General features: G+C 40.8%; 6 protein-coding genes across 12 annotated transcripts in view; 2 read left to right on the forward strand and 4 right to left on the reverse strand.

Annotated features, from left to right (window-relative positions):
- Window positions 1–2300, reverse strand: part of LOC128877214 (uncharacterized) — a 22803-nt gene extending 20503 nt beyond the window's left edge. For 4 of the 6 annotated variants that reach the window (XM_054124334.1, XM_054124337.1, XM_054124338.1 and 1 more), the window contains exon 1: window positions 2133–2300. The gene's annotated coding sequence lies outside the window, so the exon portion shown is untranslated. Of the gene's footprint in view, window positions 1–1829; window positions 2069–2132 lie in introns of those variants that run through there. The other 2 variants (XM_054124335.1, XM_054124332.1) reach the window with 2 other exon arrangements.
- A 510-nt stretch (window positions 2301–2810) lies between these two features.
- On the reverse strand, window positions 2811–6869 carry LOC128877217 (transmembrane protein 181). Its single transcript, XM_054124344.1, has 13 exons — window positions 6591–6869; window positions 6323–6484; window positions 6148–6251; window positions 5929–6078; window positions 5749–5851; window positions 5508–5661; window positions 5329–5409; window positions 5155–5254; window positions 4941–5068; window positions 4697–4846; window positions 4517–4619; window positions 4213–4443; window positions 2811–4147 (listed from the first exon to the last, which is right to left on the reverse strand). The coding sequence occupies exons 2-13, from the start codon at window positions 6469–6471 to the stop codon at window positions 4011–4013; spliced, it is 1590 nt and encodes a 529-aa protein (XP_053980319.1). The 5' UTR covers window positions 6472–6484; window positions 6591–6869; the 3' UTR covers window positions 2811–4010.
- Window positions 6870–7001: 132 nt separating this feature from the next.
- On the reverse strand, window positions 7002–9667 carry LOC128877216 (pre-mRNA-processing factor 17). Of its 2 annotated transcripts, none has more exons than XM_054124341.1 (8): window positions 9331–9667; window positions 8967–9183; window positions 8558–8884; window positions 8269–8483; window positions 7916–8179; window positions 7688–7821; window positions 7388–7609; window positions 7002–7309 (listed from the first exon to the last, which is right to left on the reverse strand). In XM_054124341.1, exons 1-8 carry the CDS (start codon window positions 9520–9522, stop codon window positions 7132–7134), a joined length of 1749 nt encoding a protein of 582 aa, XP_053980316.1. In that variant the 5' UTR covers window positions 9523–9667; the 3' UTR covers window positions 7002–7131. The 2 variants fall into 2 exon arrangements, with proteins under 2 accessions (XP_053980316.1, XP_053980317.1); XM_054124342.1 differs by having other exon boundaries at window positions 8967–9227; window positions 9331–9470.
- A 197-nt stretch (window positions 9668–9864) lies between these two features.
- LOC128877222 (BRISC and BRCA1-A complex member 1-like) lies at window positions 9865–11066 on the forward strand. The gene has a single exon (XM_054124353.1). The coding sequence runs from the start codon at window positions 10097–10099 to the stop codon at window positions 11039–11041; it is 945 nt and encodes a 314-aa protein (XP_053980328.1). The 5' UTR covers window positions 9865–10096; the 3' UTR covers window positions 11042–11066.
- Window positions 11067–11718: 652 nt separating this feature from the next.
- On the reverse strand, window positions 11719–17971 carry LOC128877215 (uncharacterized). The gene is made up of 10 exons (XM_054124340.1): window positions 17016–17971; window positions 16464–16753; window positions 15368–15578; window positions 15016–15293; window positions 14371–14494; window positions 14039–14259; window positions 13769–13955; window positions 13442–13654; window positions 13129–13347; window positions 11719–12321 (listed from the first exon to the last, which is right to left on the reverse strand). Exons 1-10 carry the CDS (start codon window positions 17086–17088, stop codon window positions 11960–11962), a joined length of 2178 nt encoding a protein of 725 aa, XP_053980315.1. The 5' UTR covers window positions 17089–17971; the 3' UTR covers window positions 11719–11959.
- LOC128877218 (SAC3 domain-containing protein 1) overlaps window positions 15762–19187 on the forward strand; it is a 7893-nt gene continuing 4467 nt past the window's right edge. Inside the window, exon 1 of the mRNA XM_054124349.1 lies at window positions 15762–16114. The gene's annotated coding sequence lies outside the window, so the exon portion shown is untranslated. The remainder of the gene's footprint in view (window positions 16115–19187) is intronic.

Below are 19187 nucleotides of genomic sequence, written 5' to 3' on the forward strand. Positions count from 1 at the left end.
TGTTTTCCGTTAATATCTTCTCAACGAAGCCTCGGACAATATTTTCGCTAAGGAAAAAGTTGCTTCAAATCACCTCCCGAACCACCCCTTTCAAGCTGTTATAACATTTTTGGGACACCCTGTATTCGCGGGGAATACTACGAATCCTGTGAATAAATTGATAGTATTGAAAGAACGCGATTGACGAATAGTTGAAGGGTTTTCCAGCGGTACTCGTGCCATAGTTCACGAGCACGCACGTCCCCCCATAGGAGAAAGGCGTGTTACGAATACACGCCGAATTGCCCTGGCGAGCAAGCTTCGTTTCCCCCAAGTTCATTGTAACTTTGATCGTGTCGTGCATCACCTCCTATCAACGCCACACCTTCCTACGTATCGGCTACGAGTATACATCCCTTGTCCTGGTTAACGCTATACCCGTTTGTAATAATAATATCGAGTACACAGCGAATTCTATTCTCGGTTAATCCGCGTCTTACCGATCGTCAGTCGATTCGTAACGCGAAACAATTGTATATTCCGTAATATTTCATCGTCGAATTAGCTTTAATCTAACAACTGTTTACCTTGTATTTGTAACCGTACATATTTTAAAAAAAGCTACCACCTTCATGACGAAGTTCGTAATTGACCTAATTGGCCGTAACGAGCATTCGCGAGAACAACGAAGTTCAGAAATTGTTAACATAACAGACTCGCGAGGTAGTTGAAAAGATATCTTCCATAATTTGGTAAAAATATCCCCCGTTTCGTCAAATGTATAAGGAGAGAGCGTTACGTACGGTAAAGTATCCAGTGTGTGGCATACTTAGCAAGAAGCACTTTACCTTCAGGGTCGTACCTGTACCAAGAATGGTAGTAGAATAAACTACAGACGAACGCATCTATCGTTTGTTTTGAATTCGTGATGTATCGTCACCTTTTTGTAAGGCATTACGAAAATTAACCAGAAATGGAAATTAATCATTGTCCGTTATTTATTTAATTAATGGTAACGAGCTTAAAGATTGTAACTTTTGTAGATGGTCGGGCGAAATCAAATTGCGATTATTTGCAACGATTTTTAACGGATTCTGCGCGTCTCTCGGTATCGTTAATTCTACATCTATCGCGAAAGAATGAGATACCCGTTCCGGGGGAATACGATACTCGAAACGCAAGGAATGCATTTATAAATTCCATCTCGACTACATTGTTTGCGTTCGTTCAAATTCTTCGATGCAGTTGTATCTGACAACAATTTTGGCTACATATGGAACAATTGATTCCTACATTTATATCGAATGAAAAAGTATTACACTGTCGCATGCTATACTTTGAAATATGTATACATGCAAATAATAAAGAGTACCTACGTTGTATTAGTACATATGTTGCATCAAAAATTTTCTATCAACCGGGCCAAATAGATATTTCCGTAAATTTTTGATCAAATATAAGCTATAACAAACGTAAGTTCGATATTATACACTTACGTTAAATACATAAAGATATTCTCTGTTAATACGTGCAACCGTGAATTTATTTAACGTTACTGTAGGTTATGGTGGATACTTTTCTGCGCTATTAAATTAATTCATTCGCATGAAAAAATTCGTACACGAATCAAAATGTCGCGTTATGAAAATTCTTTAATAGTAAATTTCTCTATTTACAAATGCACTTACGTATTCGATATCAGTGTTAACGCGAAACGCGAATTACGAGTATTCCATATTTCGTGTTCGGTAGCTCGCGAAAAATGAAATATATGCGGGAGAAATTTGATCAAGCTGTGTTACACCATACTACAAAGGTGATAGGTGAAATCAGAAAACTAGTAAACTTACCTATAGGATGTGGACGCGATCTTTCCTCGAATAACGCACCACGACGCGAATATCGGAAATAAAATATCGGACGTAAACGACGCACAGGGTTGAAACACCAATCAACTGTCTTTTTCTTTCGTTCGAGTAACAGAGTACTTCCTACTGTAAGCATATAAACAACTCTCGTTCCAATTCCCCCGACGGCTACGAATACAGAGCAGGTCCGTCGGATCGCGGGGCGACGCTGGATGCGGCCACGGCCCATATTCGCACCATTTTCAAATAGTCCCCTCACGCGTGCATATATCATTAGCTACGTACCTTGGTGTTTTGAAATTCCTTACGCGACGAACGATCACAGATCATGGGAAATCCAGCTGCGTTATGAGATTCCCACGACAGTAACGCACCATTTAATTCGAACCGCTAGCACTGTGAATACGGGACTGCTTTCAATATTCTTACGCGCGAGTCAATATGGCCGACTACCTAGGAAAATCAGTTTCTCTTATGACGCAACCAAGCGAGTACGCCCCGTTTAAATCCATTTTCTCCACTAGATGGCACCAGCTGCGCAAATCAGCCGATACATGGAAATCCTAATTGTCGATAAGAGAGAAAACAACAGACCGACGTATACTCGCCATCTAACGACGATACGTGTAAGCTAGAGAATTCTCCCTTACGAATTTACGATACGATATGCGATCTGTTGCGTTTGTTCACGTTTGTTCGCGTTTATTCAAATCAGTGATGGACATTCGTGGGATTTTTCCTGATCATGCGCATTGGGGCGAGCGTTACAGTCCTCACTGCTGTATACACTTACTTAGAATTTAGGGTACCATTGGATCCCAGTAAGAAACAAAATACAAGGTGTCCCAAAAATGTTGTAACACCGTGAAAGAGGTGGTTCGACGTAGGACGTAAAAGGCAAATTGACGAGTGTCGACGTTTTAGGATTGCTGGATTTCTATAAAATAAATTGTATAACTATTAAATCGTAACGACAAAATGTATTCGATTTTTACATCGTAATTAGCAATGGAACGTGTACATTGGGATTGGGTAAGTTTAAACGATACATGATAAAAGTATAACAAAATAAGGTAATCATGTACAATATAACGATATCAATGATTTCAACGGTCTTGAAGTGTGTTGGAAGTGCGTTCTCAAGAAAAAATTATTTACCATTTACGTGTTCGTGGTTCTTATCGTGGCACCTCCAGAACCTGGATTTCCGATGCAACAAGTCGAAAACGAAAGAACGAACGACAAATATTATAACCTACCCTTTCTAACATACTTTAAAAGCCGTTGAAATCGATCAAGTCCATCGCTATTTTGCAAAATTACCTAATATACAGGGTGTCCCAAAAATGTTGTAACACATTGAAAGGAGTGGTTCGGGAGGTGATTTGAAACAACTTTTTCCTTAAGGAAAATGTTGTCCGAGGCTTCGTTGAGGAGATATTAACGGAAAACACTGACCAATCAGAGCGCGAGAATGCCGGTGGAGCGCTCGCGATAGCGTATGAGCGCGGCCGCTGCATCGGTATACGCGCGCTCTGATTGGTCGGGGTTTTTGGTTAATATCTCTTTAACGAAGCCTCGGACAACATTTTCGCTAAGGAAAAAGTTTTTTCAAATCACCCCCCCAACCACCCCTTTCAACGTCTTCCAACATTTTTGGGACACCGTGTAGTAAAGTAGTTGTTCGTTATTCGGTGTATGTTTACAATTACCTTTCGTAATACATAAAAAGTGGTTAGTCTCGTAAACATTGGGATAAAGTATTTCAAATAGTAGATATTTCATAATTCTGACTTCGTTTTGCGCTGCAAGCCGAGAGTCATGAAAACGTACAAAGTATACGACACACGAAGAGCAACTGTTTTACGCGAATTACTTCAAACAGAGTATGCAAATGATATACGGTATGTTGTATCCATTTTTTTTTTGCATTTATCGACCTGGAATATCATGTTTCTTCTTTTTGTTTTTTTTACACCATATGTATGTACAAACACAGATGTACACAAATAGCGAACTAGGTTTCGTTCAGTTTCACTCGTAACAAATTTTTCGTATCGATATCGTTTATCTTACGCACCATTTTCATACCACATCTTTCATTCGAAAAACGTTTCATTCTTTATTCCCGATATTCGATTCGGCATGTCTAGTAATTGCTGTTCATGGCGCACGAGTCAACGGCCGTCGGCTGTCCTCGTCTGATCCACACGTAACTTCTTCGTCCGACCCATAAATGACGTCCTCGTCGGAGTCATTGATCATCGAAAATGCAGGATTATCCTTCGTTATCGACGAATCTAAAATCCATTAAGCAAACATGTAAAATACGCAAAATGTGATTTCTTTCTCTGCAAACACTTACGTTGACCGTAAACTTGTTGATGGGCAGGTGCGTACACGTAAGCCATCGTGTACAAGTAAAAATTCAAAAGACCGTACAACGCCATAAATTGAGCCGAAGAACGATAATAAGTCGTAAGGCGAGAAGCAAAACTGTCTTCGAAAATACCGGCTCCGAATTGTCGTGCCGTCACGCAACCGCAAACCGACGAAACGACACCGGCGAGCAACGTCAGGAAACGTAAACGAAGATCTGTAAAAAAAACGTACACAGTCGAGTATAACGTTATCGTCGAGTATCGTGTTAATAGGTATGTCTATCGTACCAAAGTATGGCATCGATCGTAATTCGCTATACGCTCTTAGTATCAGGAGAAGCAGATACGCGATGTAAAAAACTCCTACCGTGAAGAAAAACACTTTGAAACCCTGCAATCGTATCGCACATTTATTATTCGTTAAAAATGTTACGGCGTCGAATGCAACCGAGCTTCTCGATAACTTACAAAATAATTCGACGTATCGAGTACGTAGTTGTAAGTTGGATCTTCCAATTCCGTGCAACGAAGCCACGTTGCTAGAATAAGGGCCGAACACCATAACAGACCCACTACCAGAACTTTGGGTAAGTAGAAGGTGATAAGGCGTCTCTCGTTCTATCGAAATTAACACGATCCATGATTATTTAATTACACGTAACATCGTGACGTTACTTTATGCGATAGCGTACGACATTGAAAGAGGTCATACCTGTCGGAGACCGTGGTAAACGCACAACCAAAACATGAGAACGGCACAGAGAAACGTTGTTTGCAAAATTGCATCGACCATACCAGGTACCCATGAATTTACCAAAAACGTCATAGGAAACAATGGATCTACAAAGACGGAAGAAATTTAGTATTTAGAAAAAGTATTTAGAATGCAACAGATAACGTCGAGAATCGATCATCGATTGTCTTACTATTGTACAAAATCAATAAAGGCAGGAGTATCGAAATCCATTTTTGTTCTATCGACCAGTCGTGCAATGGATATTTTCGGAGAGAATGTCCAAACCAGCACTAAAAATGAACACAGCTTATACAGTATATTTCGCTTGCCACGGAGCGAGGTACGAGACACAGCTACCCTTTACCATAACTCCAAACGCGGTCAATAGGAAGATGAAACGAAACCAAATCTCGAACTCCGTGAACGCTGGGTTGTAGTTCTTGAACTGCGAACAAACAAAGACATCGTAAAGCGGGATCGTCGATGATACAGAAATTACCATTACGCGATATGTTTTATTATTTTCGTGTAGTGCTTACTGACGTAGAATGTAAGTTCGCGTATGTTATAGCGCTGGTGAAAGCTCTCGAGCCCGTGGAAACGAACAGTAATTATGTAGTAACTATAATCGAGGAATCCTAGGTGAGCAACTACGAGTTCCTCGCACGTTTGCCTTTCGCATTTCAAACGTCTGGTTCTACGATAACGAACGGCCGTATTAACAACAACGATTCGACTATATTTTAATTCTAAATCGTTGCAAAACGAAATCGCTCCAACTTACCTATTGTGTCCAGTTTCGGACGACAGTACTGGCACTAGCTTACGTTCGGTGGTGATACCGTCTATGGAGATGCTAATTTGAAAGCTTTTGTCGTATCTTTCGTCTGGAAAATTTAAATAACCGTTACACCTCCCGCCTTACCTATAAATTTACAAAATTGTTTCTTCGCGTCCGTGATACCATCGTTATTGGATGTCAATAATTTTCCGATGACCCACAGTTGTTGACTATACGCGGACAGCAGAGGAGTCTTCATGATAAAAGGACCGGTAGCCACTTCGCTGCCGTTTAAATGAGCTCTCTGTTCGCTCGTAGAAGTGATAGGAGGACCTACGTAAAGAAACCTTTTCTAGTATCGAATCACTATTCGATGCGAGTGGCGTTATGGTACGACTTTACCTGCAAGTCCAATAAATACCGCTAATCCAAAACATGCGAAGAAAGCAACAAAGACCATAACGAATTCCCTTTTATGCATAGAATATAATCGCATCTGTACCGACCTATGGAACGAAGAAAATTAATACTATCGTCCATGCAAATATACGTCAAGTTACCATTCAACGTCGTATACCTTTCGCATCGGTCATGATGATAAGCAGGCGCGATGTATTTGTTAAACTCGCTGAAGAGATCGCTGAACTGCGAAAGAACGTTCCTAACTTTGAGATTCCATCCTGCGGATGGAAGGTGGTACGAGTATCCTAACCCAGGACCGTCCATTTTTACATCGATTCTGTTGCGGTTATACGATATTATTTATTTGTTTACGGAACGGTGTAAACGTTCGAGACAAATTTACGGTCGCATAATTAATTCGAGGAGGTGAAAAATGTACACACCCAAACAAGCAGACGTATCACCTTTCCATTTAGCGACAATTCGTAATGAATTACCATTCACAGTCTCGGGACATTTGCACTTTCGTTTTGTCGCGTGGGAATTTGAGAAATTTATAAAGAAAACATGTTGTTAAATAAATATTCGCTAATTCGGCGATTAAATCCTATAGATATTTGGTATAAAAACGAAAAACAATAAATTCACAACGACGCACGCAACGAAACTGGCAGACATCGTGACTCGTTTGCTATTGATTTTCTAGTCAACATGTGACGATGGTACAGGGTTGTTCTTGCTACTCGTCGCACAACTATCGTATTTCATACGATACGATAGAATGTGTTTAATAACGCACGCAGCTTCGATCCGGGTTGAAATTAGTTTATAAAATAAATCGACAAGACGACAAATTTCTATGGTCTTATTTCTTTTTATTTTTCGTGACAAGATTAAAAGTATGCACGTGAAATAAATCTATATACATATATATTATATAAAATACAAGTACACAGTTTTGTAAAAATGCAACCATCGACTCTTTCAGTCCCAATACTTTATTTTTCCATCCCAACCAGCCGTTGCGAGCCTCGAAGGCTCGTGCGGATGCCACAATACATCGATACACACACCGTCGTGGGCTTTCCACTTTTTGTACAACTTTGTCGTCTTCCAATCCCAGATGTAACATTTGCCGTCCGCGTCTCCCGATACGAGATAACTTTAAAGAAGAAATGGACGTATAAGTTGCACCCGGCATTACATAAATAAATTTACAAGATAAAATTAATTATCTTACCTCATATCGGGTGAAAAATCTAAGCCGCACGCATAACCAGCAACCATATGACCCGTGAATGTTTTTTTACGGTTCATTTTAAATCTATTCAATGCTGAGAATATAACAATTTTATTGTCCATACTTTGACATGCGAGCCACTTTTGATTTGGCGAAGGCGTAACGGCTGGCATAGAATGCATAGAAGGGTCGGCTATGTACTTCATGTCGACTGGTATATCCCTGTACGAAAAACGGATGATCGTAGAAAATTTCCCAATCTTACAATTGAAATTTCGCAATTGAAAAATAAGGGTTTACCATTCCCAAACTCGTAGACTTTTATCGTCCGAAGTCGTTACGAATCGTCGATTCTCATCTACGAACGTTATCGTATTCACTGCTCCCAAATGCCTGTCATACTCTTGCGTTACTTCGCCGGAACGAACATCCCACTGTAACGCACGTATAATTATTATTCGTCGTAGAAATCAAAATTTGTAAATTTTTTTTTAATGAAATCGAACGTATAATACGTTTATAACTTACGCAAATAATCTTTTTGTCACTAGTGCCTGCCACAAACAGATGTTGCTTGTCCGGATCCGGATTAAATTTCACGCAATATGGAATTTTTCTACTTGTAAATCGACTTATGCAGGCACCAGTTTCCGTGTCCCATAACTTCACGTAACGATCGTATCCCGCCGACAAAAATCTTTTTCCATCGTTATCAAAGCTTATATCCCTAACAGCTTGACGATGGCCGTAATAGGTTCGAATACATCTCCTCTCTTTATAAACTTCCCATAACTGTATCCCAAATATTATAATTAAAAAATTATAGTCATTGTTAGTATTGTTCCTCGTGTAAAAATTCCTAAATGCACACAGACACACACCTTAACTCTGCAATCCATACCGCAGGAGAGTAATAAATGTGCCGTACGTGGATACCATCTAATCTGAGAAATACCCTTAGTATGACCCTCCCAAGTATGAATTTGTGCTTTGGGTAAGAAACATCTATCAGGTGGTGACTCGGATCGTAAATTTACTCCAACATCTTGAGGCGCGTGTAAAAACGATCTTCCTTGATAATCCACGCTGTCCTTGACTAGAAAATAAACGTCATCGTTAAATAGTTCATGCAAAATTTAAATGCAAAAAAATCTGTTTTAATCAACATACTATGCAATACTGTTTTCTCTTCGAGAGGTTTTTCTTCTGTTGGTTTTCCTCTTCTGTTTCTTTTGGCTAATATCTCCTCAAGTTCAGCAGCTTCCTCATCCGTTGGTTTTATAACTCGTTTTTCATCAACATATCCACCCCATGGACCTAAAAACCCTTCTATATCTGCGGCATCATTGTTTCTACATCGCTTTCTTTTATCCAAAGGCCTTAGCACTGTACTTTCAAACACAGTTTTGGCACCACATTCTTCTGCTGCTTCTTTCGCTCCGATAATCGTTCTACCTTCATCTGCACTACCATCCACAGTTGGATCCAATGCATACCCTACAACAAGCATATTTATTTACGCAAATGCATCATAATTTCATGTAAATTAAGTTAAACATATTTCATGACTTATACATACCATAACTGGCAAAAGTCCTTCTTTGATTTTCAAATTGAAATTCACTTATGTGTGCTTTTTCTACATATCCGGATAGCATGTTTTTCGCAGCACGTTGCTGCTGTGTTTTAAAAGGATTCTCTGGTCCAATATCTGGAGCAAAGAGCTCTTCAAACTTTGGATTGTGCATGACTTCGTCCGTGGTTGAATCTATATGCCTTACGCATAATTCAGTTCCCTATGATATATCGGTTGAATCGAACGTTAATCATTACGTCACAACTGTTACGAAAATGTATGTGAATTATTTAAATAATCTATATAATTTGAATGCGACTCATCGAAGTAGGTGATAATATCGAAGAGTGTATTAACATTTATTTACCGTTGGTACCACTTCGGGCGCAGAGCAAATCTGCGTGATAACGGACGTAGTTAAGTTTCCCACAGGCACAGAATCAACGGCAGAAACATCGTTTGCGTCCAAATTACGATTAACCTCATTTTTTTCATTTTCATTGTCACTTTCCGCCTCGCTGCAATCGTCGCTACTACCGTAATCTTTCAAAGCGAGCATTTTTCCCTGGTACTCGAATTCAATGTCACCCAATGTTGTTAATTCACTAATTTCCAAACATCCAAATGTAGTATCGTTTGTTTATGCGAACAAGAAATTCTTGGAAAGGAAAAAAAAATAACAAAGCTACAGTTTAGACGGAGTGTAGAATAAAATGAAACAATCAACACCTCCTCGTGTCGGTGTGTCGGTGGGATAGAACATAAACGGCGCCACTGTCACACTAATGTCACAAGTCACGTGGTTTTGTGTACCATTGTGTACCTTGTTCTCTCTGAACGAAATATAATAGTTATATTTATAGTTATAACAATTATCTTTGCTTGCGATTCTCTTAGGACGAGTTTGAAAGATGCCGGAACAAATGAAAATTCTCAAAAATCTGTAAATACCAAAAGAAATTTACGCAAATATGGCGTCAGAAATCAACAGTGATCTGACATGCGCACATCAGAAATCAACGTTTCTTCAAAGTATGGTTAAGAGTGCGTTTCACTTAACGTCGTACTAATTTTTCTGTCAAAGTTGATTCGAATCCAAACACTTTACCAAACATAGCAACGTTTCTTCGGTGATGTTAGAGTCGAAAGAGAAGGTTACGTTGGATCCACATGATACGGAAGATGAGGACCAAATATCGCATAGATTTAAATCAGCAACTACAATCGAACCGATATTTAGTAATTCCGAACAAGAGAGAAGACTAAAGTCGAGCAATGCCAATAACGTATCGTGTTTCCTTCCGAATCACTCGGATGAAAATGGTGTATTGGTACGAAAGCTACCAGGAATAAATTTGCCTGAGAAAATTTTGTTCGTAATCGACACTATAAGAGAGAAGAATTGCACTCCTTTCCAACTCACTACAGGAGCTAAGTACATGCCTCTGTTTATGATTAAACGGGTAGTGGAAAGTTTTGTCTGTATAAAATCAACCCTTCAACGCAGCCACGAATATGCAGTAACGATTCTAAATTCTCAAGGTGCTCGTTGGATTTGTGATTTTACCAACAATACTAAGTGCATTATCAATTGCATGGATATGATCAACGAAGATATCCTGGAAGACGATCAAAAGTCTTACGACTTAGGACAGATGTTTGAACAAATACACTCCAGGTTATTCGTGCCACCAAAGAAACATGGTAACGAAGAAATGGTTCCACCATTTCTCACCAGAGTAATTTTACTATACTCCAGATCGTATAGCATCCCAAAATTCCACACTGGTAAACAATATCTGGAAAGTCTTACAGAAAATCCATATTTTTTTATTGATGTGTTATACATACACGAGCCACCGTCTTCCGAAAATTTGTGCGAAGAAATTTACGCGGAACTAGCGACGTTAGATACGGCAAACTGTTCATATATACTAGAAGTAGGAAGGAATGCTGCAAAAGTACACGACAGTATGGCTAAGTTGCTGGCGCATCCTCTGCAACGACCGATGCAGAAAGAAATTTGTCACGCGATTGTTCCATCCTCCAGTTCTCAAGAAATGTGTACCAATGTTTAATAGTATAATTTTTGTTCATTGAAAATTAATGAAACATAACTTTTACATCTGTATAAAAATGTGATTATTGCAATACGTGCACTGTACATAAAATGTAGTTTTAGTAATCCTGGCTATCCTTGCAAGATTCCATCCTTCCACTTTTCAATCGGACGATACGAATAAAAATTAGCAATCCGAGCGATTGTTCGTCAAACACGATTATCTTTACTTACATCTAATTAATGCAACGTTTACAGTGTCCTTATGATTAACACGTTGAATACGGAATAATTTCATTCATGCTAAAGATCACAGAAACGTTTTAGATAATCCTCGACATTGTTATCTTGACACTCAATGTGTTAAGATAAAAAGGTTATTCGTCGATATATTGCGATATACTGATTCACGAATCGTTTCATACGAAATTTTATAATTATCTATGAAATGAAATAACTTTTAAAGTTCTATCTACCATTCATTCATATAAACATATTGCACTTATTGTATCCAGCACATACGTTAATGCATTCTTTGTCGTGATACAAAATAGAAAATTGTTGCACACACAATTGCAACATGTTCTTAACGGATAAAACTTATTATAATAGCGATATCACAGTACAGGAGTTACTCACCTAACTAAAATAAAATAAACTGGAATTGGATTAAAATGCAAATACCTATTGTATTTGTTTTTCTTTTTTTTTTTTGTAGAAATTTCAACTTCACTGGTAAAATTACGGCAATACCTAGACCCTGACGTTAGTTTGCTTTTATTTAGAACAACGTAATATTTTTTCAAGCAGAATCGAACATAATTAGTTGTATCTAAATATCGACTCGACAATTTATCTTAATCTTGCGTATATTTTTTGGTTGGCTATATCGAAACTATGAATAAATAACGAACAATTGATCTGTTTACGCGGGTCGTTAAACGACGGTAACGAAAGCACAGAAACCAAGCAGAAAGTACGAAACGATCGAGGTATGCGTCGAGGACGAAACTCGCAGCGTTCTTAGAACTTGGTTCATTAATTTGACGAGTTGTCTAGCACTGTCTTCCGTAATTTCGTTCGTCGTAATATTCGAGGTCTCTATCGCGTTACTTTCCGTAACATTCGATGAAACGCTCGCGTTGCTTTCTTTCGAGCGCGTGTTCTCGGGCTGCCAATCACCGCAGGTAGGGTAATTACGCGGTACCGGTAGCATATCTTTGTGCTCGCCAACTTTGAAGATTAACGACATTCCAACTTCGGCGTGAAATTCAATGTGACAGTGAAACAACCAGTAACCTGGAGAAAAAGCGTAACACGTAAATAATTCCGAAAATATAAGGACTAATATCGTAGATTACAGGGTGTCCCAAAACTCGGGGAGGAGTCGGAAATGGTGGGTAGCTGAGACGATTCTGAACAACAATTTCCTTTGCAAAAATGTCGGATGGGGCTTCGTTAAAGAGATATTAAGAGAAAACCCCAACCAATCAGAGCGCGAGTATGCCGGTTGAGCGTAGGCTACGCGCTAGGCGGCCGCGCTCATTCGCTACCACGGCCGCTCCAACGACATACGCGCGCTCTGATTGGTCGACGTTTTCTGTTAATATCTCCTTATCGAAGCCTCGGAAAACATTTTCGCTGAGGAAAAAGTTGTTTCAAATCAACTCTACCCTGTATATACAGGGTGTCCCAAAAATGTTGTAACACATTGAAGGAGGTGATTCGGGAGGTGATTTGAAACAACTTTTTCCTTAGCGAAAATATTGTCCGAGGCTTCGTTGAGAAGATATTAACGGAAAACATTGACCAATCAGAGCGCGAGTATACCGGTGGAGCGTAGGCTACGCGCTAGGCGGCCGCGCTCATTCGCTACCGCGGCCGCTCCAATGGTCTACGCGCGCTCTGATTGGTCGGGGTTTTCTCTTAATATCTCCTTAACGAAGCCCCATCCGACATTTTTGCAAAGGAAATTGTTGTTCAGAATCATCTCAGCTACCCCACATTTCCAGCTCCTCCCCGACTTTTGGGACACCCTGTATAAAAGCAACGAATGCTTACGGAAAATTCCTGAAAAATTTGATTTTATTTTCAGGTGAAACATACCTGGATTATTAGCGTGAAAGCGTACGATTGTGTAACCACCGTCTGGTACCGTTACGGTGTCCTTCAGCGGAGCGTGGTCCAAGTTTCTGCGTATCAACCCTTCTTTATCCAATTTCTTTACGTCCTCAGCCGTAACATTTTTACCGACTCTCGCCATCGCGATAACGCGAAACTGATAACCGTGAAGGTGAAACGGATGGTTCGCGTCGTAAGCAAAGCCTAAGGAACATCGTAAATAGTATTGAAAAGGAATAAAAATTAAAAGAACGGGTCACGCGTGACACGTATGGTAAGTCGAATGCCGAACGCTAACCTTCGTCTACTAAAACTAGTTCGACTACGCTGCCAAGTCTCACTTGAAGGACGTGAGTACAGGCACAGTAATCTTCCTTGCATCCCTGTACGGTACTCTCGTTGCAAAATCCACTTTGATCAATGGAATCTCTTTGAGAGAGCAGAGGTATAGACGGTAACTTCATAGAAATATGATTCAATTGCGGCGTGAGAACTCGCTTTGTATTCTTAACTGGAAACATTTTAGCGGCGCGTTAGAAACCAATAGAAACCAAAGGAATGATTATATCCGACTTGATGAAATATTTATTCGCTCCGACTCGTTCGCGATAAATGGTAATGGTACCTTGATTGAATCCGTACAGTCTACTGCGATGAAAATGAGGATTGTCTTTCTTGTAAAAATCGTAAGACACATAGAATTGGTAATCGGGCTCCAAGGTATTGGACTCGTCATTCTCGTCCATAGCTTTCAACAAAGGTATGCTGACGCTCCTATTCGTCTCGGTACCTTCGTTCAGAGCGTTCAATTGCTGAAATTGCGATACACGTATCGTTACTTATCGTCGAACCCGTACACACCCGTATACATTATAATAGCGAATTATAAACATACCAGACCCAGAGTATCGTTCGATTCGCGTTCGTACGTGACTTCACCTTCGGGATCTTGCTCGATCGCACCTTCGTATCGCAGTATAGCCACTTGATAAGCTTTGGTGAATCTTTCGTCGCAATCCATCAATCCTCGAAAACGAATCCAATAGTTGGCCACGGTACGATTCGTGTCAACGACGAAGTCGAATCTTTCACCGGCGTAGCTCACCAAAGAATCCGCTGTAAGAATCATCGTCGTTACCGTTATCGTTGCGACAAATATCGTTCGTCGACGTAAATTTGAATATACTATTATAAACCGTTATACTATTATAATCGCTCGACGCTTACCTTCGATCGGTTCGATGTCACGTCCATCCGAACTAATCACGTACATAGAGTGACCGTCGATCGACAATTCGACCGGGCAATTAAGAAACTCGGCGTTGATAAGCCTAAATCTGTGTCTGGTATTCTGTAAACGAGAAGACCTCGTGAAAATCTTTCGCGGGGTACAGAATTGGTAGTTGCATCGCTGAGGGGCAGTAATCGTAATTACGATTACGATTGTAATCAAATGTTTTCGAGTCGTGATTACGATTGCGATTACGATCGTATTTTCAAATGTTTTCAAACATAGAAATGTTGTATCTGAAAACCGACTTCAAATTCATGTTCACCACACCAAAAAACTTAGAAAACCAGGTTTTCGTAAAAATCAAAATTTTTTAAATGTTACCCTATCCAGGCCCTAGCCTATTGGCATGAATTATTTTAACTGAAAATTTTTAATTTTTAATTTTTACGAAATCATTGTTTTCCAGGTTTTTTGAGGATGAGGAACACGAAATTGAGGTCGGTTTCGAGGTATAAAATTTCTATGTCTGGAAACACCCGAAAATCGCCGAAAAATTTGCGATTACGGCTGTAATTACAATCAAATTTGTGATTACGATTACGCCCAATACTACCGAGGGGCTTAATTTTAACTTTTACCGGTTTAACGACAAACGTTGCGATCGGCATCGAAGCCGAGACGTTGTTTCCGCCCTGTGCAACCGTGAAACGACCCAAACCATTGATAAGTATAGTAGGCGGCTTGTTGCTCCCGTCCGCGTGATAGTGATTCAAAAATGTATCGGATCCTAATCTGTGAGTCCAATCCAAGATCTGTATGGTGTGTTCGTCGACGTCGTACAAATCATAGTGCCAGTTTAAACTCGGAGGTACGCGAACGATCAACGGGCCGAATAATCCATCGCCTCGTTGAAAACCTAAAGAGATTATGGTTCGTTTATTTCCTTTATTCCGTTGGCAGCGAGTTACAACGAATCGTACGAAACCGCACCTAGATGCGAATGCCAGAAATGCGTGCCTGCTTCTGTAGCGATATAATCGTACCGAAAACTCGATCCTGGCGATATCGGGCATTGAGACACGTAGGGAACGCCATCCATGTACGGTGTTTTAACGTGATGTTGTCCGTGCCAATGCATCGTAGTGCTCTCAGAATGCAGTAAGTTTATTACGTCGACTATTACCCTGTCTCCTTGGCACACCTGCGAACGACAACCGTGGATGGATTCATTAATAAAGCCGAGCCTGCACAACTCGATTTCTATTCAAATAGACTTTCAAGGATTTCCGCGATCCCAAGATAATTTTCTTGTCTACGGTGTATTTATTACATAATACCACTGTACGTGATTAGTAACGAACCACGCGGCTAAGTGAAATCCATTCCGCTGGAACGACGTCGTCGAAACGAATACAAAAAGTCCTTAACGGGTTATCTATTCTATATTAACAATAAACTGTAGACGTATTCGTCCTCGTTGATTGACGCGTCGCTTTATTACTGTTTCCGTTGAAAAAAAAAGTGATACCTTGAAATACAATGCTATCGAACGATATACAGAGCGAGTCGCGAGAAACAGAACTCCTGAATAGGCTGCTATCGATGATAGGAAGAAATGGATCGGGTGATGCATAGGTGAAAATGCGTAGATGAAAATGCATAGGTGAAGGCGTAAAAAAATTGACCGCGAGGTAAAACTGAAATCACCTCGTGGCTCCTTTTGATCTACCCAAAACCGTAAGTATAATCGCCTTTCTCTACTTTTTATAACCTTCGATGGCCTCGTTGAACTCGTTTTAAGATCCTCTATCACGATACACGAGCAAAAACATAGTATTCCATTAAAAAGCAAGAAAATAGAGATGACCTTGAAATCTCCTCTACCCCTTCACCCGCGTAGAAAATGTTTGTGTCGCAATATGCTCCCCTCTGTACCGCGTAAGTTCGGTACATAACATTTGTTCGTATTATCACGAGTAGTTATTATCCCACCCTGTATAGTATTTGCAAAGATATCGGTTATTCGCACGCGTGCAAACGACGGGGAATAAAGACAGGAGTTAAGTACGTTCGGTTAAGTACTCACCTCTATAGGTGGTCCCGGCATTTGGCGATTAACGACTAAAAGAAGCCTTTCGATTCCGTCGGCTGAAACGCAGTGCGGCCGAAAGCAATCGGTGGTATTGCGCGGGCAATCGTAACACGCTTTACTCATCGTACGATAACCCTCTAATTTAAAGAGATAATGGCATTCCATGGACGGTGATCCGTCTTCACAGTTCCGCCGACATGGATGTTGCCTCCAATCAACTTCGTCGGCTACCTCTGCGTTAACGCTCCCGAATTCGAAATCGTTGTGCGCAGTTATGATCGTTTCTAGAAAGAACGACGATAAATTATTCGTAGACGAATTTTACTCATCCTCGGTTTAGAATCCGAACCCCGCGGCGATAGAATCCGAATGTCCGAAAACAAAGCACACCGACTCGACCGGGCTTAGATCGGTCTACCGGTTTCGCTTTCGAACCTCGGCGTATAACGTTGATAGTTTCAGAAAGAGACACTTTTCGAAATCAAAAGGCCTCTTAATCCCCGGCCGCGTTCGTCGTCTCCTTCTTTTCTTTTACTTCTCACTCACCCGACAAGCAGCCGCCGAACAGCAGAGGAAGTTGTATCAGTTGCAGAAGAAATATCACGTTTTTACACGTCATCCTTGCGAAAACAGGTAAACTCTCGCGAGATCGAAAATTCTCACGACACGTTCGCGAATCGTCCACGGAATCGGCGGTTCGCGCAACTCGCGATTTACTAGTGCGACCGTGAAACACGGTGAAAATTCGTTATCGACGTGGAAAATCGTGCGGGCATCCTACTCGCAACGCGTTGGACAAACAGGTTCTCAAATAGCTGGGAACAGATGCGACGTGTTTTCTCCTTATCTAATCTGGATCCCGTGAGAAAATGCTTGAGCAGACAGGAATTAAAAATTTGGATGCGATCCACTGCAAGCTCCAATGGTACACGCAGGCGATAACGAGTCTCCCACGACGTCGACGTCAACCCCTTAACCGGAGCGAACGGTCTTCTTAAATTTAACGTTTCGAAACGGAATCGAGGAAAAAGATCTCCTCGAGGAAGTATATATTATATCTCAACGGTAGTATCTTTCTCTAACGTTTATCGTATCAACGTATTTCGTTGCGAATCTGTTTCTTTTTGTTTTTCCTAAAAGGATCGCAAACGATTCAAAGGAAACCGAAATGCACTTTTTCCATTACGAAATGATCCGTCCGTCGACAGGTGTCACAATCCCTCGGTTGCGGTTGCGATACACGTGTGCGAGTATATGGTGCTGCGCGTCGCTTCGGAACGAAAGTTGAAGGATGAAAAGAAAATCGGTCACGACGGAATACCACCGGTTCTATGTTTCTATCGTCGGTCTCTCGGATGTGCCGCTATTCTTTCTCGCGTCCGATGCTCGTCCTTAACGCGCACTGCTAGTATATGTAAAATCAGCGACGCTTTAAGGAAGACTGGCCCAATGCAGCGCCGTCCGTCTCTCTATACAGGAATTCCCTGGAGGTCACACGTACCCCACGAATCGCCAACGGTCCTGTTACTTTACCACCTTGCCCGGTTTTTTAACACGCGTGCAGAACCCGGGACACAAGCAACGTCGACGTGCACGTATTCCTCGCGCGTTCGTTCTTCCCCCTGTACAAGGTATCATGGGAATTCCCACTCGATGAAACTTGTACGTATCGATGGCATTCCGAGGTTTTCCTTTTGACGCGCGTGAAACTTTCAATGAACTGCACAACCGTGCGATCCGGTTTCTTCGGTGACCAAGCCAAATATCGAGCAACCCGACTCACATCAAGAGATTAGACGCAGTTGGACACTTTGGAAGAGAGGTCGTCGTTTCCTGCATTTTTTAAATTCACTTATACATTTATTCATAAATATGCTCTGCCAGTGTAAAAAAGGATTTTCTTTAATTTTACTTTAATTTTCATTTTAGGCGAATCCTGAAATGCATTACTACACTCATCAATCTACATAATTTTCTACCAGATATTCTTCTAATGTCCATGTAATATGCTTGCGACAAAAATTAAAAAATAACACGGAAAGTATCGTGTATATATTGCGATAACCTAAACGCTTCGAAGCTGTTAGATGTTTGTACAAAATTCATTTCTTCTGTTACGTCTTTCATAAATCTTTCGTAAAAGGGTTTTCTTTAATTTTGCACAAAAAATTCATAAAATAGAGCTATATTCCGATTCTATTCAGCCTCGAAAGCAAACGCGATTTAATATCGCACAAAAGCGCAAGTTTATTTTATCTTCGAAAAGTGACAAGGAAAATGTTTTGACGTCACAACGAATATCGTCATCCATCCGATGAAATATAGTTTGAGTACCCGTTCCAAAGAACGTGTCAGATTCGTCGATGCATTCATCGTTGGATTTTTGACGACATTGTTTTTTCTTTCGCCGCTGCAAGTTTTCGTTTCGACGTCGATAGGACACGATCCATCGTCGTTTCTGCGTGCACGAGCACACGTAGTCGGGGTGACTTTAATGCTCGAGCAGCGAAAGTGAACGACGCGAACGTCCTGTACCCCGTGGACGTATCCTTCTTTCAATTAAGAAACCAACATATATCGCGCTACGTGCACGTTGCGATTTATTTAACGATCAACGCGTTTACGTCGGCGCTGCTATTTGTGTTTCTCGCTATGAGGCGGCGCGGTGGTACACGCCGTCTGATAGTTACTCGAGCGTGAGCCACCGGTGGTGCACGC

This window comes from Hylaeus volcanicus, chromosome 5, assembly GCF_026283585.1.
Source record: "Hylaeus volcanicus isolate JK05 chromosome 5, UHH_iyHylVolc1.0_haploid, whole genome shotgun sequence".
Taxonomy (NCBI): Eukaryota; Metazoa; Arthropoda; class Insecta; order Hymenoptera; family Colletidae; genus Hylaeus; species Hylaeus volcanicus.